The following is an 18,540-nucleotide window of genomic DNA, read 5'->3' on the forward strand; positions in this document are numbered from 1 at the left end:
AAAAAAAAAAAAAAAAAAGAATTTGAAAATGAGAAAGTTTAAATGGTTCCCCTTGCATAACAGAAATTTAAACTTTGGTACTTTCCTTCCAGTTATAAAATACCAGCACAGATATCTTTTTTAAATCGCTGCTTTCTGGTTGCTAAATTCCTTCCTCAGAATTCAGAATACTTCATAGCTACTAGCCACTACAAGAGCTTAAAACTATCTCATGGAAAAAATTATAGTCCCATAAATTTGATTTCAACTCTCATTGGAGAAATGTAAAATGCTTAATTTTACACTTACAAATTACTTTGTAATGTCTACTTTGTGACTTTGTAGATGGCAGTTTATATTTAAAATGTTTTTATAACTTACTAGAGAATTCATAGTGTTCTACTTGTCCGTGAGATAACACAGGGATACTGAGAGATGACAGGGTTTGCTGGAAGTGGGATTATGGGGTTGAGTACAGAATATATTGCCTGTCTTGCTGACTTTACAAGTCTTTTCTTACTGGAAGGTGTCCCTACTAAATTATGTTTCCTTGTCTTTTTCTATCTTAAAGTTTAGGTATTTCTGTTTTTGTTGTTGTTGTTATTGTTATTGTTGTTGTTGTTATGTTTTGGTTATTGCTTTTGGGAATAGCCAACTTATTGGTTGTTGTGTGACTCTTAATTTTTAATTTTTTTATATTTTAAAAAATATTTTTGGGGTGTTTTAACTGCATGTGTGTCTATACAGCATGTTATTCCTGGTATCTATGGATGCTGGAAGAGGACATCAGAGTTTCAGATGGTTGTTAGCTGGAATGTGGGTACAAGGAATTGAACCTAGGTCCTCCAGAAAAACAATTACTTGTAAATATTGAGTGACCTCTCCTTTCTTATTTAACTTTTCCTGGGAATGTAAGCAAACATCTACTTATTTCAGATATGGCATAAATAACTGACCAAAGAAACTATGGCCCCAAATCTAGGTGAGTGAACCATTTAAAGACTAGCTCACATGAGTGACAACTGAGGAAAGTGTCCCCAAAGCTCCTTGTATCACTTGAGGTAAGAGTCACTCCTTCCCAGAAGTCTTCGTAATTATATAACTCTGAAGAAGGGTTTTATGGATGTATTAAGTTTCAGGAACTTCCTGAGACTTAGGTATTTGTTTACTCTCTGAGCCTTGTAATATTCATTTCCTTTCTGAGTCTTAACAATCTTCTCCCGGACAGAATGTTTTATATCAGAAGAACTTGTTTAATGACTTTGGAACTTGTTTATTTATGCTCAGTGTCCTCTCCACATCAGCATGGGGTTACTTCTAATTACACGAACATGCATAGAGTGATTAGCTTTTCTCATAGAAACATAATTATAGCTCTCCAAAATAATGCATGAGAAAATGCTGTAATTCTGTGATAAAGGGAGAGCAATCTACATGACCCTTCCTTTGTGTGTCAACAATGGTTTATTAAGGCAAAACATGTTTCTTGTTACATATTCAGTAGTTGAGGTCGATTACAGTTGGGATTCATTGAAGGATTAAACACCAAAGATGTCTTCTACAGTAATTAGTCTTCTCTTTATAGAGCTCAAGTGGCCTTTCTGCCATTTACCAATGACCATTCATGCATTTAGAATTTAACCAGGGTCATATGAAAGACTGGCAAAGAATAACTCAGCCAAGTATTTCTACAACCAAGGCTTCCCTATGAGTTCTGTTTTTCCTTCCCCCCCCCCGACAAAGTAATTTTTCAAAATAAAAGTAATCTTGTAAAATCAGGGTCAATAGCCAGGCTACCATGTTTCAATATGTGACACATCTGTGGTTCACACTTCACAAAAAGGAAGGGTGAATATTTGGAGCTGAAGAAGTTTGGTATCCTTGGAACATGACAGTTCACTGTAGCCAGTCAGATAAAATACACTGGTATTTAGGGTTCTTTGAATTTGAAAATATGGATTCATATACTCAGTCACAAAATGTTCTAATCCTTATGGAAAGCAAAGACTGCCAAAGGAGTATTCCTCGATAGGACTGCTCCATCCATTTGCTCCACTGCATACTGGGATGAGTATTTGCAAGCATGCTTCTCTGACCACTCTTCCACATTCACTTCCTTGTGGATATGTCTTTTTCAACTGTATTTTGTGTATGGATGGAATAATTAAGCCACCAGTGTGTATTTGGTGAGTAATGACTGCAATACTTAATTACCAGCTTATTAAATTTGTGGAGAACTATTCAACTTCCTAAGGAGAAAAAAAGACTCTTACAGTTGAGAGTGGGAGGAGAAGGGAAAAGAATTGAGTGAATTTCAGCAATTACTCTGTCTCCAGTTAGATTTAAGAGTTCAGATTCATTGCTTTGTTCTTTTTTGTCAACCTCCATGAAAAGTTAATGAAAAGGATGAAATGCATCAAATGCACCAAAGTACTTTGTAATCGTGTAATCCAACCCACTATTGTTGCCGTTATTATATAAGAAAAGTGATCTAAATAGTGTCCTTGGTAGCGTCTCACATTACTATGACAAGGTTACTTGGGGGTCTTTAACACTTTCATTCCCTTAGAACTTGCTACAAAGTGCTTGACATATGCTTAGTCCTTTGACGTTTAAAGGTAGGGGCTCTCTGAGTCAACTTCCATGGTATCTCCTACACTTCTTGAAATAAAACATTGTGGACTGACAGTAACCATCCTTTGAGTGTCTGTGATTACCTTTCATTTATATTTTACAAAGTGAAGAGCATCAATCTAAGTCTCTACAGGACCATTTGTGTTCTAAATGTAGCGAAGTTCCAGGACGAAAGACATATTTACAGTGATGATTCTTATTCTTGCAGAGCTGAGCTATGCCTGGATCTTCAATGAATACCCTTCCTATCAGGATAACCGCCGCTTTGTTTCTCAAGAGACTGGGAATCTGTATATTGCCAAAGTGGAAAAATCTGATGTTGGTAATTATACCTGTGTAGTTACCAACACTGTGACCAACCACAAGGTCCTGGGACCACCCACACCACTAATCCTGAGAAATGATGGTGAGTTGTCTATACAATGTTGTCAGTTCTGTTTATGAGGATTGTGGTAGGGTATGGAAAGATACTGTATTGTTGTCATATAATGCTATGAAGAAAAGTTTAATAATTTCTATATTTGGTACCTATTATTTTTCCCACTTGAGTAAGAAATAAGCCCACAAACCATTTTGGAAAACTAATTAGAAGTCTGATCGCTAATCTCAACAGTGATGGGACGTGGACTTAGGCAAATAAAAATAACAAGAGGATCTTAAATTGTATACCCAGGCAAAATGAAGTGAAGAATTGAACAATTAGCTCATTAATCAGTTCTGTGTAATTTAGTATTCATGGTTCAGAAAGTGTTTTTAAATTACCCTAATAATATCTGGATTTACAATAGTGAAGCCATAGTTATACCACAGAGAAATTTAAAAATGTGGATAGTTCATTTGAAACACAAGTTTTAATTTCCCCCATCATGAAAATATTTTAAGAAAATATATGAATCTTATGTAATCTCCAGATATCATAGGCTATGTCACGAAGTGATTTTTAAAGACATTCTTGTCAGCCATGGTGTATGGGTACCATTCCTCTTTCCACTGTGGGCTTTTGTATATTTCCTAAAAATCCAAAAGTGAGACTTAGTCCAAAAGTCTCACTTAGGAGGTGATGTGGACTGTGTATGTTTCCTTAGAAATACCACATTTGTTTTTCAGGAATTCATCTCTCTACATCTGCTGTTTCCACACATGTGGCATCAGGAAACTTCTCATTAAAGTCTACAGATACCCCTCACTATGCACCCCCTACCACCACCACACATACACACTCACACATGAATTCCTTATCCTGCTGTGCTTACCAGTGTGTGTAACTGAAACTACCTGAACTATCTTGCTTATTGCTGTCTAGTATAGATGGTAGCAGAGAAAAGTGTTTCATTACTACTCATTGGAAAGATGAAAACAATAATATAATTAAGCCCTCTAGAAAGAACCAATGTGAAGATTTGAAGATTCGAAGTTGACAGGTTTAGGATTCTATTTTTAAAAGAAAACAAAACAACCACAACAAATAATACAAAAAAATACAAAAAAAAAAAAAAACAAACAAACTTCTCATATGCTTTTTAATAGGAATGACAAAATTTTATCATACAACTAAAAAAATGATCAGTCAAGATACTAATTAACAACAGCAGTGATTGGCCACATTTACTAAGTGCTAGTTTGCACATTTATCTCATTTAAAACTTGAATAAACTTCCAGCATAGCACTCAAGAGCCTTGTTTCTTCTCATCATCCTACACAAGCTCATATAAGAAGACATTGTCTCCTAGTTTCCAAATGTATTACTCTGTCCATCTGTTTTCTTACAATGCCAGGAATTGAACTCAGGTCCCTGCACATGCTAGGCAAGTGCTCTGCCACTGAGTTATACACCCACCCTTCTCAGCCTCTCTAGATTACCAGAGAATGTTGTGCCTAAGTGAGTTTAAACATGAGGTTTTCAGATCAGGGTATTAACATTCAAATTAACTATTTAGAGGTTATCTAAACATCTTTACAATACAGACCACACTGAAAATTGTTAACGAATAGTTCAGTTTTCAGGCACTTTGTCTATTCGTACATTACCATGTATTTATTCAACACTAGCTATGTGATGACCATGTCTCTGTGTTCTAGTAAGCAGAAAAGCAGGCCCTAGTTTAATATTTCCTATGCTCTTCTCGGCAGCGTGTCGACAAGAAGCATTATGTTTGTGCAAGTTTCAGTTTAGGTTTTAGAATAGTACATAAAACAATACATTAAAAATATTGTGATAAAGTAGAAGCTTTATGAGCTAGATGTCTACTGTAGAAAGGGTTGCTATGGAAATCCTCTCTGAAGATGGCATAAGGGCTATCATTGGGATGATAAGAAGCAAGTCCTGGGATGATTAGAAAGAGGAAGAGTTCAGGCTGAGCTGTCATCACATTCAAAGGTCCTGAGGTAAAGAGGGAATACTAAGAAAAATTTACATCTTCTGGGGTTAAGAAGAAAAGGAATGTGGATGAAGCTTGGTTTAAGGAGTTTAAGGATCATGGGCCAGTCATGGAGACCAGGGAGAGAAGACTGAATTTTATTTCTCAGAAGTTTTTCTCAACCTCCCTAAAGCTATAACACTTAAATGTAGTTCCTCATGTTGTGGTGACCCTCAACTATAAAATTATTTCACTGCTGGTTCATAATTGTAGTTTTCTACAACTATGAATGCAAGATATCTAATATGCAACCCTTGTAGGGGATCACAACCCTCAAGTTGAGAGCAATTGTTCTAAAGCAATGAGAAGCTCTTAGGTGTTTGGAGCTGATTCTTTTTTTTAGGAAGACCAATTGACTGCTTTCTAGACAAAAAGAAAATTTCAGAAAGTAGGTATAGAAAATGCATATCTACTTAGAAGACTGTTGTGAAAATTCACGTATGAATGGTGGTAACCTGGGCTAAGGAGAATGAGACACATCTGTCTGTTTTAACAACTGAGACTATATAAGAAAACTACATGCTGAAATAATTAAAATGGCTTAGCAGGAAGATTTACAAAGTTGAGGATCCTATTTTTTTATATTACCAACAAAGCTTGGCGCAAGATTTTTCCCTTGGCAGCAGAAATAAATTACCTGTTTTCTAGTGTTTTGGTCAATTTCTTTGTTATCGTATTCATCTGACATACGTGTATTTGTTACTGACTTTTCCACCCTTGCCTTACTCAGGAAAAGACTTTAAAACTTTCATTAGACTGAGAGTGAACACTAGCATCCTGACTGCAACACGACAAGGTTAAGTTACTGTGGTGGATTCTTGTCTCATTATTATGTTGCATTGTATTCACAAAACCAAAAAATCATCAGTTTAAAAAGTAGGCAAGGTCGACTGGAGATGGAGCTCAGGCCCAGTTAACACAATTCCTGCCTAGCATGCAGAACTCTAGCTTCAATTGCCAGTACTGCATGAACCTGGGCTTCATGGCTTCTGCCTGAAATCCTAGCAGTTGGGAAGTGGAGGCAGGAGGATCAGGTGCACAAGTTCATCCTCAGCTACTTAGTGAACATAAAGACAGCCTGGGCTACATGAGAACCAATTTAAAAAATGGCAAGGTACCAGCTCTGTCCAAAGGCACAATGCCACCTTTTCAGAAACAAAGAGGAACAATTTGCTTCAATGGCATTTTGTACAAGATTATTTTAAAACATAGCCCTTTGGAGGGTCTATAAATGAAATGTATGTATGCCAAAATATCTAACCAAGGGTATTGCCCTCCGTGGTGTGTCAAGTTACGGATGTAATGAAATATTGACTTGGACAGAGAAAGATACATGTGAAGACAAACATGACAGAAACCTGCTGCCTTTGTAAGTGGGAAGAAAAATTAGAAGCACAAAAACTCTAGCATCATGATGTATACATCAAACTGTCAGAAACTTTGCGTTTTCTTGGTTTTTAGATTTATTTCTAAAATTGTTGTTGATTCCATCTCCATGGAAATGACCGATGCTTTGTATTAGAGTATTTTATCACAGAAGTAACAGGCTAAACACCTCATTCTTCAGCAATTAATGCCCATTCCTTCTTAATTTGCATGATAGTTGCATGGTAAAAATTTATAATATCTTTCTCATTTAGACTGGAGTACATAAAATGGATATGAAGTTCCATTACTAAGCACAAAACAGGTTATTTAATTAGCTCCTGTCTGAAGGTGAGAGAAGATGTGAGATATAAATCAAAAGGATATTGCAAAATTAAGATGACATCCTTAATAAAATCTATTCTGTGAGAGTAAAAATCTATGAAATTATCACTCTACAGGAACTGGTATTTAATGACAATGTTAGGCTGATATATGCAAGGAATGTAGAATTAGTATAGTCATTTCCATCACTGATGCACACTTAAAATTTCACACCCTCTTTTCTGACTTGAAAATATAACAAGGAAGGCAGAGGCAGCTCAAATCTGAACTAAGCTAATTGCCACAATGGTTACTTTGCCTGACTTTCCTACTATTCAAGTCATGGATTTTGAGTTCCAGGAAGGCAATTCTAGACTGTCCAAAAGGTCACTATGACTATACAGTCATAAAAACTGAACCATGAATCTTGGCTCAGGTGTTGACAGGATTCAGGTGTGGTGTCCCACATTCATCTCATTAAGTTGACTTGTGCCCCTAGCTCATTATCCCACAGGCTTTTGCACTGGCCCATCCATTAACCTAGCACTGCACAGGATGCATTCTTCCTGTTTACCTCATCCTTTATCAATTTTTGACCAGGAAATAAGCCAGGAAGACAGAGGAGCAAACTCTGTGGGTAGAATCAAGACCCACCAGTAACTGGCCATATATATCACATGGATATTTCACTATGTAGAGTGCATATTGCTCTTTCAGAAGACCTGCACATGGATCCCAGAACCCATGGGGGACAGCTCACAACCACCTCTAGCTTAGTTTCTGGGGACCTGACTCCCTCTTCTGATCTCTCTGTGTACCTGCATGCATGAGCACATAACCACACACAGACAAACAGCATTTACAGATGTCAAGTTTTCAACCTTTGATTTGAGAGAAGGGGGTTACTGAAGAGCTAAGAAATGAGGCAGGCAATAGTAGAAAGATTTCTAGCCCCTGTATGTACTACTGTTTCACTGAGCTTCAGAAGAAGCTGTTCTAACATATTGTCATTGTGTGAGATTTACTCTTTTGAATGCTCATACTTTATCGTAAAACTAAAATATTGAAAGTGACTGCCTCTGGCTTTTTCCTTGTAAGTTATTGAATTTCAAATTGTCAACTGAAAACCCATGAACTTATGATCAATACTAAGTGAGTTCAGTAGGGTGTGTGCGTGTGTAAAACAATAATAATTGAAGAAGAAGAAATCATGAATTTGAAAGGGAGTGGGCAGAATGGGAAGAGTTAGAAAGGAAGAGGGGAGCTGGAAATGGTGGAAATATAATGACCTTGTATGAAATTCTTGAAAAATAACAAACAATTACAATTTTTAAAATACTGAAAGTATATATTTATGTTCTCAAAGTATAAGAGAACTTCCTAAAGATGTTTTCCTAAGTCCTCCACCTTTTCCCCTAACCTAATAGTATTCAGCTGTGAAAGCATTGATCAGGCTCAGTTTGAAACGTTTAACTTTCTTAGCTTAAATCATGCTTTAACCTAACAGACTAAAGGCCAGATGATGATGATCTCAGCCTCTCCTTCACTCAAAAAAATAAAAAGACCCAAAGTGGACAAAAATCAATATACTGAACATGAGTGGGACTAAAAGCCAGAAGGGAGAAGTGACAGAAATGTAGAGTACAGTAACATATCTACCTCCAATTAATGTGAGATAGTGGGCTCATTTCTCTAGTCCCTGGTTTTCTTCACTGTATGAATGAGAATGAGTCCATGTTAAATTATGTCTAAAATTCTTCCTTGTCATTTAGAAGAGTCTAGGAACAGCTTTTCAACTTCCTTCAGTCTCAGAATTTTCAAAGATCAGGTCATATAAAATACTGCTCTACAGACAAGACAAATGGTCTTCATTGGGTCAGAGAACCCAATTTCTCTCAAATGCAAGTCTTTGAAAACAGGAAGGTATATTCATCTATTCATTGTCTGTACACAGGGGCTATGATATGAGTCTCCATCTCTATCAACATTAAAATTTCTAGTGTCACAAAAGAACACAGCCTATCCCATAGTTCCAAATTTAAAACAAAAGCAAATTTTTAAAGAAAAAAGGGAGAGAGGTTTTCTTGGATATTTATTGTTCTTATATCATGTTTCCTCCATTATGATTTTGCTAAACCTCACAGCAAGTGTTCCTAATGTTTCCCCAACCTGCATTAAAGTCTCATGGGAGCCCTAGCAACCACTATTTATCTTTATGAGTAAATCAGCTTTATTTATGGGCCACTTAATTAACCTAGAGGTCATAGTTTTTAAAAAGACATTAGAGTATTTCTTTTAGTGTGTACTTGACCTACTTAGAGTCTTTTATTGATATTATAGCATTTAGGCAACAAGTTCTACACTCCATTTAAGTATAATTTTGTATTATTTAAGTACTTCTCCCAAAAATTCTTTGTTTTATTTAAGTCTCACTTTTAATTGCAACTTTGGTGCATTTTTGTCACAGCAATCATGTCTTGTTTTTAATTTTCTAACACCATCACAGTTGAGGATCTGTGGGCGTAAAACATGTTTGATGAGAGCATCTAAATGACTAAAGGATGTGAGACATTTTTCTAAGCTGTCTTTGCTAATCTGATTTAATAGAGTCTTAATGGCTGTGGATATTCTGAAGGTTTGACAAGCTTAGGAACTTGGCAGTCAGCTTTAGACCTCTATTCCAGCCGCATTCATTTCAGGTCCACAGGGGCAAAAGTTCTTGGATGGTCATTTGGCTAGTCAGTTAGGAAGCAACTGTTTAGTGTTCATGGTGAATAGTACACTACAAAGTCAAAAGATCCAGTTTTCAGCACATTGAATCATAACCTTAGAGACCTCCAAACTAGCAAAGGGTCTAGTTATATTGTTTATTGGAATTATAAAACTGGATTCTCAACGAAAGAATAACAGGTGGAGAAACTGGAGATAAAATAAAGTACTAGAGGTATACTGTCTAGAAGTATGTTGGCTTGAGCCAATGGCTTTTTTTATGTTCTTATTGGGCTAGGGATATATAGATTAGAGAACAACTTTCAGGGGTCTCTTCTTTTGCTTCATCCTGTCAGTCCAAGGCTCAAACTCAGTCAGGTTTGGAAGCAAGCCCTTTTTACCAGCTGTGCCATCTTGTTGACCCCAAACTTTTAATCATGTATTTAACCACTAAATATTGAATGAGTAAACCCTTTGAAAGGTTGCCAGGAAGAATGTAGAAATTTTTCTGTACTCAGAAATGATATAGTTAAGATGTCTAGTTGGAGTGTGAAGCTCTATTTGATGATTCACATTCAGAGACATGCCAATGTCACAAAATGGAATTATGTATAGATTGACAGCTTGTGTTTGAGGGTCTTGATAATCCTCTTCCCGGAAGACTTGGGCAACCTAAAACAAGAAAAGATTCCCCAGAAGAAGACACTCAGTGCTGACAAACACTTCAGGCAAGCCATGCTCATGACCTGTTTCAATAGATAAAATTATAATTTTCTGCATAAGTAAGTTGACTGTTCTAGAATAACTTCTAGATTTTTTTCTATCATTCTTACTATATTCTAAATGGTATTTTGTTTTTAAACATGCTAATTTGTTATTGCTTGTTAAAGAGTGATTTTCCTCTTAAAAGTTATTCCATATTTGCTAAGCTTTTGACTCTTGTTAGTTCTTATAGTCTATTGATTACATTGTTCTTTCAAATATCACTATCCTCCATTTTTCTCAATGTTTAGGGTCAGCTCATTGTGGCTTCTGGACTCACCACCTGTTTTTACTATTAAAGTTTTATTAATACACACTCACCTGCCCATTGATAGACATTTCTCTATAACTGTTTCCAAACTACATTGAGAAAGATTAGGCCTTCTGTCCACAAAATCCAAGTGAATCCTGTGCTCTCTGACCTTTCACTAAAAAGCCTTGCTGACTTATGAGACTATGATGCCATCATTAAATATCAAAAGACTATCAACAGTACCTCTACTGATTTTAATTAGGGTTAATACATGCAGAGGCAGAGAGAGCATTAACTAAACACAATATCAAGATTTTAACATTTATGAGTATCTTCAAAGGAGATATATTAGCTTTGTATATCTTATAATCAATTTCACATACTAGACACAGCCAGTTATTTCATGAATTCCGGTAACCAGACACTCTTCTGGCAAAGCAGGAATCCATGTTTTCTCAGTCTTGGTATGTACTGAGACAGCCTTCTGAAAATGTTCCTTCTCCATCTGAACTGTTGAAAAGGAAGAAAGGAGGTAAAGATTTTACTTAAGACAAATAACGCATTTATTTTCATTTCTTATGGACTTTTTGAAACCATTCCAAAATCCTGATAGTAAAACATGATAGTCTACCTTATTTCTCTCTAGTAGTGAGGAGATAATTTTGTTTAGACACTCAATACAGTATGAATTATTCTGCTGGGTTTGGGGTAGTGATACATGAGATCTTGTAGTGGTTAGTTTTTCTCACCTTGACAACAGCCAGAGTTACCTGGGGAGAAAGGACCTCAGCTAGAGAATTGGCTCCATCAGACTGGCCCATGGGCATGAAGGAGGGGCAACTTCTGGATTAATGATTGACCACTGTGGATCTTGCCTCCCCTTGGCAGGTTGTTCCGCACTGTATAAGAAAGCAGGCTGAGCACACTATGGAAAGCAAGCCAGTAAGCAGTGTTCCTCATGGTTCCTGCCTCTGTTTCTGTTTGAGTGCCTGCCCTGACTTCTCTCAAAAATAGATCGCAATGGAGATGTGTAAGACAAATAATGGAGTTGCTGTCTGAGTCACATTGACCATAGGTTTTAAATCAGAAAGAAACCAGGACCGATCCTCAGACATTACATAAGATTTTCTTTCGTGCTAAGAAAGTATGAAAGCATGGCTTTTTTTAAAGGCCACAATGGCATACTCAGCCAAAGGAACTTGTATGAGTAATCGGATATTTCCAAATATTTTTTGGTTCATGGAATGCATATCATGTGACTTATTTTTCAAGAAAGTCAATAAGGGAACATTTTCCAAAATAACTTTGGCAATTATTTTCTTCAGTAGAAAATCCCACTCAGTGGAAGTTAGTAAATGCTTGTTCCATCTGTGGTTTAATTTAGCAAGCACAGATCCCAGCTAAGGCAGGCGTTGGCAAAAATCTTTAGGCACACAGTTTTGCAAACTGGCTTCCTTCTGCCAACACAGCGCTCTGCAAATTGTACTTAAACAAAAGCAGCATGTGGTAGGTTTCACTTTCATATTCTGTAAAGTGTGATCTAGTTCCATAAATCCTATCATCTTACAGACCTGAGCATCAACCTTTAATAAGTGACTCGGTTTTAAATGTGAGACAATCTCTACCTAAAAGGTCATCAACAAAGTTGTGGCTTTCAATGGCCTCATCACTGGTAGAACCCCATTCCTACTGTTCCCACCACAATTTGCTCACAGGCCAGGTTTATTAATGTCAGGTGGGACATCTTTCTTTTGCTCATAATGAGCATAGGAACACTCTAAGGGTGTTCTTTAAGCCAGCAGCAACATCACCTGGGAGCAACTTGGAGTTGCAGATCCTCTCACTCCTGCTTTCATTCTGCTCTATAAAGTAGAACCTCAGGCCCATCAGATGATTTCAATCACAGAATGAATGGCTGTGATAAGCACCCAGGAAGCCCTAGCCAGGTTCCTTCATGAAATCAACTTTTAGTTACACAGTAAGCAACCCATTGTTGTTTAAGTATGCCATATCACCAGGCAATGTCCAAACAAACAAACAACAAAACAAACAAAACGGTAGTCTTGTTAAAGTCATGAAAGCAGATATCAGGACAATGTTAACTGCAGTGAGCTCCAACCTTGTTTGCCAGACACACTGAATAGTTTATGGTTGATGTTAATATCTATTAAGCTCTACCATAAGATAGATAGAGCCAAAACCTTGCCTTTTGGAAAGGAATTTCAAATACTTAATGGAGTGGGTCTCTAGTTCCAAAGAATTGAAAACACTGAAGGTGCCTTTTCATAAGCCAAGACCTTTAGTTTCCAACCCCATGTAAATATATAAAGGAAAGTATATATACTTGGACACAATGAGAAAATTATATAATCCATATAGAAAAAAAAATGTGCTCCAAGAGACTGAAGTACTAACCAAAGAACAAGCATGGGCTGGACCTAGGCTCCCTGCACACATATAACAGATGTTTAACCTAGTCTTCATATAGGTCACCCAAACTGCAGTGGGAACACCTCCTCGACTCTTGATCCTATGAATCCCATTACCCAGCCTGGGCTTCCTTTGTATGGCCTAAGTGGAAGAGGATGCACCTAGTCCTGCAGTGACTTGATATGTCAGGGTGGGATGCTACACAAAAGGGATATCCCCTTTCTCAAAGGAGAAGGGGAAGGAGGAGTCATGGGAGGAAGGAGGAGGGGGACTGCAAGCAGGATGTAAAGTGAATGAGTATAAAGTAAAATGAATGAGTAAATAAATAAATAAACAAATAGAAAAAGTGTGGCAGAGATGATGTTTCCTGATTAAGCCATGGTTTATTTATAAAACTTTCATCTCCCACCTTTATGAGGATGGCAAATGGACATCAACGGTCTTGCTCTGTAAACCATCAGACCATCTGTAGACCAATTAAGTTCAACCATTTCCAGGTGGTCAGAGAAATGGCCTAAAAAGATTGTCTCTGTGTTAAGCAGCCTTTTGTTTTCCCCCAAACAGAAAGGCAACAGATTTGACATGTGATGAGAAAACATAAGGCCAAACTAATTAGAATAAGATAAATAGCCAAATAAAATACAGCCTTCTCAGACATAGCCCAAATTAAATGGAGAACTTTGACAGGTGTACCCCAAAAAGTATCATTCATAATATAGTTGAAGAAAAGTGCTTCCCTTATTCGTATGATGATAAAATGAGGTTACTCATTATATGCACTGACATTCCTATAAACAGTAGTGAAAATCATCTTTATGTACTGTAACTACTGCTATGTATTCAGATCAATCTGTTCTTAGTGATATTCTTTGTTCATATTTACATAGCTATAAATATGGATCACTCTATAAACCAAGAAACTACACCCATATGACCAGAAAAACAAGCTATACAGTTCATGTCAGTAAAGGAAAACTACAAGGATATGTAGTAAATGACTCCCATGGCTGGAAACCAGCATGTGTCTCTTATATTATAGGCCATATTTAAAATGATTCCATGCCTCCCATCTCTTCCTTCTTGTCACACATCTCCGTTCATCTCACTTGATTCATATTCATGTTTCTGAGATAGGGTTTGTGAATGATTCAGAAAAGTTATAAGATTTTCATTCTTCAAGATACAATTATATATTTTTATTGTTATAATATTTTATAAATTTTAAGGAATATGACAAAAAAGATATTGTAGGTATTGAAGGGGGGTCTATGGGAGGAGCAGTGGTACAAAAGGGAATCAAGAATGTGATTCAATTCTATTTAATTAAAATATGTTTTTAAATGTTAACAAATTCAGATAAATTGAAATCATGTAACTTTTCTCATCAAAATGCAATAAAGGTTTTAAAAAAAAGATACAATTACAAAGGAGGAGAAGCCTTGCTTATAAGTAGGTATAATGATGATAAAAACAACAAAAACTAACAAATAAACAAAACAGAAACCAACATACAGCCTCACTGTGAGATGCCATAGACTTTGAGAGATGTTTTGAGTCTGAAGTTATTTACCGAACACCTATTAAGAGACTGAGAATCTGAATACAAGTATAAAAAGCACAGCTATATCACTTGGTGTTGTGTTTTCTCATCTGAGTCACAGCTTCTGAATTTCTAAACAAATGAGAGAGTCTTATATGGGGATAAGTAACAAGAAGGAAAGGAAATGATGCTAGAAATCAGTGGCAGGGACAGAGTTTAGAACAGAAAAAACAACTTGGAGGCTGCATCACTTGAAGTAAGACACACATCCACAAAGAGTCATGTATATAAAAGTCATAGAGAACATAAGATGTGAATATATGTCCACCACAAAGCCTGTCATGGCTCATTGAAGCATCATTGGCAATAGCTGAATATGGCAGCTGCTCAAAGGCTCATCAGTCAGTGTGGCAGTATATTGCCGCCACCTCTTCCCTCAGCCTTGTCCTCAAACTGCAGCCTTATTAAGAACTAGGGTCACTGTAAATACAGATAATTAAAATAAGGTCATTTGGAATAGCATGGGGCCTTAATCAACAGAGAAAATGTAGTAAGAATTCTAATTCTAGCTAACCCATATAAAAGACACAAAATCCTGGTATTTTATTTACAAATTGTAAGCCTAGATGGGGCTGGTTTGGAGCTATTGTAACTTACATCCTAGCCATATCTCCCTTATTACTTGCTATTTCTCTTGGGCATGTGCTCATGGTCCATCTTCTCTCGTGGCGGCCGTCTCCTCTTTCCATGACCCTTTTTCTTCTCCTAGTCTCTCTGGAGATCTCTCACTCAATCCTCAAGTAATGTTTTTTTTCTTTCTACTGCCCAATCACACACAAGCTTTGGCCTTTTATCGACGAATTAACTTGGGGAGCAAGGTTTACATAGCATCATTAGGTATATGTGAGGATCTCCTAGCCCAGGGCAACCAGATCTTGGAGGTCAGTATTTAATATTTGAGTACATAGCAGCACCAGACCAACCCCAAGAAAAGAGGCATTTGAAAACAGAGGCAGAGATTTGAATGACTGCATTAGTACAAGCTGAGAACCATTACAGATTGACAGCTACCTCCAGAACCTGGCAAGAAGCACAGGTATATACCCCGAGTCTTAGAGCTCAGACCTGTGTGTATGCCTCCAGAACTATGGCAAAATATGCTCCTTTCAGCTGCTTAGTTTGTAGTGGTTTGTGTTGTTGTTGTTATAGGACCATTATGAAACTAATGCAAATGTTTATCTTACAAATAGAATGTGGGATATGCACACAGTGGCATCCTGTTTTGCGACAGGTCAAATGGAACGTGGTGTGTTATAACACCGGCCTTGACACATGCCATATAAAAGAAGCCAGACAGGACAGCCACAACATAGAAACTGGAGAAAGGCCAGATACCTATGAATAGTGGCTGCCCTTACAGAGGATTCAGATTCAATTCCCAGAACCTACATGGCAAGTAACAGCTATCTGTAATTCCATATCTAGGGTATTGAGTAGCCTCTTCTGATCTACAAAGGTACCAGACATATTTGTGGTGCACATATGTACATGAAGGTCAACATTCTCACACATAAAATAAAAAGAAATAAATGTTTTCCAAAGCATGAAGATATATGATTCCATTAATATGAACTACCCAGGGGAGGTAAATGTACTGAAAGCAGGTGAGAGGTTGCTGCAGGCTTGGCTGGACAGGACTGCACACCAGCTGGGTAGTAACAGCAAATGGGCATTGCAGATACTATTTGGGTATTGGAAATGCTCAGAAACCAGGTCATGGTGACAGTGGCACATGTAAATAAACTCTCTAAGAATCCTTAAACTGGGCCCTTAAAATCAGTGATTTGTTCATAAGCAAGTTATGTCTAAAAATTGTTTCTTTTTTTTTTTTAAGTAATTTGGAAATAGTAAGAAACAAAGCAGGAAAAAAAAGGCCTTGATTCTTTCCAGTCACTTACAAACTACAGTGGTCTAGAGAACAGGCTATTTAGAGGACAGGAGGAGTATTATGTAACAGTTCTACAAGTGTGGACATCAAATCCACACTCTAATAGAATTTCTAGAATGGAGAAAAAGACATTTCAGGATCTGGATACTGAGTCTATACCCACTCTGATGCTCAGAGCAAGTTTATACAAGATAAACTTACTCCACACTGTCGTCATCTTCATAGAGTCCTCAAGAAACATGAGGTACATGTAAGAAAAAGATAACACGGGGACAAAGGCAGTCACTTCGATGACTTCCTCGCCCATTGTATTTTTAATAGTACTGTCTCATCTCCATCCAACATGAGGTAGATTGCCATGCAAACTGTCTTGATTTCCTGGGAGGACAAAGACCTCTTTCTCTCGAGGCAATTATTTTTTTTTTCAATTAACACCAATCTCCAAGTATACAGCCACATGCACGGCACTAAAAGGTGTTAACTTGCTCACTGCACTCCGAGTCATACTACTGATATTTATGGGATGGTGATTCAACCGTGCAGACGGTTTGTTAGCAAGTTCAGCAGCTGCGTGTGAATGCTGTTGTTAGTATGCACCGCGTCATTACTCAGTCAGCTTTGTGCAAATGTTCAAAGGAAGGCAATCAAACGGAGGTGCAAGAGAAATTATGGCAGAGGCTTGACAAAAGAGAGAGAGAGAGAAATAGCTTTGTTCGTGAACAAGTCAAACATGGCTTTGGTGTATTTTAATTTACTTTGACAGGTTTAGACCCTGCAGTGGAGACAGGGCAAACTAAAAGTAAACATGCACGCTTTTGAGTTTTAACTTTGACCATGAACTAGATCTTGGTGGGAGTGAAAATAAAGTGTTAACCCCTCTGAGATCACAGCTCTGCTGTAAAAGGACAGATAGCTATTACCAACAGTTGTACCCTTTTAAGGGTTAAGAGTTCCTTCTATCACTTGCTTTAAAAGGTCTCTAACTGTGATCTCCCTGGTATGCAGAGAAGTATACATTCAGGAATGTCAGACTTAACCCAGGAAGATGAAATAGCTCAACAGTTAAAAGCACTTATACTTGCAGAGGACCGATGTTCAGTTTCCAGCATGGAGTACTTGGTGGCTCATCTCCATCTGTAAGTGGAGTTGCAGGGGAGCCAGTGTCTTCTTATGACCTCTTTAGATGGTATTCATACATACACACATCCACTCAGACACATAAAATAAATAAGTCTGGAAAAGATTTAAAAAAAAAAAACCACAGGGGAAATTAATCTCAAAAATCCCTCCTAAAGCTAGTATTCCCAGTAATTCTAGAAAAAATAAAAACGAACAGCAACAGCAGAACTGTACTCAAGTTCATGCTTCCACAGCAGACCTCATGGTGAACCTAGCAACGCTGTAAAAATCTGAGTTGTTTCTTCACAGACTGATTGGATCCTTGTGATAACTCTGTTTCTAAACCAAACACAGGAAAAGTGTTTGCAAGATGAATAAAATCAGCTCTCTTTGTTACTGCACCTGTTCGCTGTCCCCGTCCTGCCTGGTTGTTACTCATTTCTTCTGAAACTTTGCATTTCTTTTTCCTCTGACTAAGGGAGGCATAAAAGAGAGATGAACTGGAGACATCATTTGCTTTCAAAAAAACAAAAAACCCTAGAGAACAGGGAACCCTTTCTCAGTACTGTGGAATCCATAATAATGGGAAGTGTCCAGGGATTAGAGAGAAATAAAACCTTATGGCAGCCTTGACCAATGACTCAAGATAGTATTAATAGGGAATAAAGGAGATGGTTTTAGTCATTAAACATAGATGCAGTCTGGTGGGGCTGTCACTCACTGTAACTGTCATCGCAAGTCATCTCTCTAGATATGGGGGACTAGGATTACCAAGGTAACTACTACTCCATTGACAGGACAAGCACATGTAAAAACTGCCTCCTGTAGGTGCCTAGCATTTGTTATGGGGTGAAAATATAGGACACAGTCTTCTGATGCTGCCTTGAATGTATTCATTCAGATTCATTCAGGTTGACCTTAAACATGACTGAACACCATGACTCCAGAATGACTCTGAGAAATCACTATGTAGGCATCATAAAGGATGTATTTTATTTTATTTTTTTTTTATTTTAGATATTTTCTTTATTTACATGCGAATTTCTCCATTCCCAGTTT

General features: G+C 37.3%; 1 protein-coding gene across 8 annotated transcripts in view; it reads left to right on the forward strand.

Moving 5' to 3' along the window:
- Cntn4 (contactin 4) overlaps positions 1-18,540 on the forward strand; it is a 975,079-nt gene that overhangs the window by 766,102 nt on the left and 190,437 nt on the right. For all 8 annotated transcript variants that reach the window (XM_031382788.1, XM_031382782.1, XM_031382784.1 and 5 more), the window contains one exon: positions 2,822-3,019. In XM_031382788.1, coding sequence (XP_031238648.1) covers positions 2,822-3,019 — 198 coding nt within the window. The remainder of the gene's footprint in view (positions 1-2,821; positions 3,020-18,540) is intronic.

This window comes from Mastomys coucha, unplaced genomic scaffold (genome assembly GCF_008632895.1).
Source record: "Mastomys coucha isolate ucsf_1 unplaced genomic scaffold, UCSF_Mcou_1 pScaffold20, whole genome shotgun sequence".
Classification (NCBI taxonomy): Eukaryota; Metazoa; Chordata; class Mammalia; order Rodentia; family Muridae; genus Mastomys; species Mastomys coucha.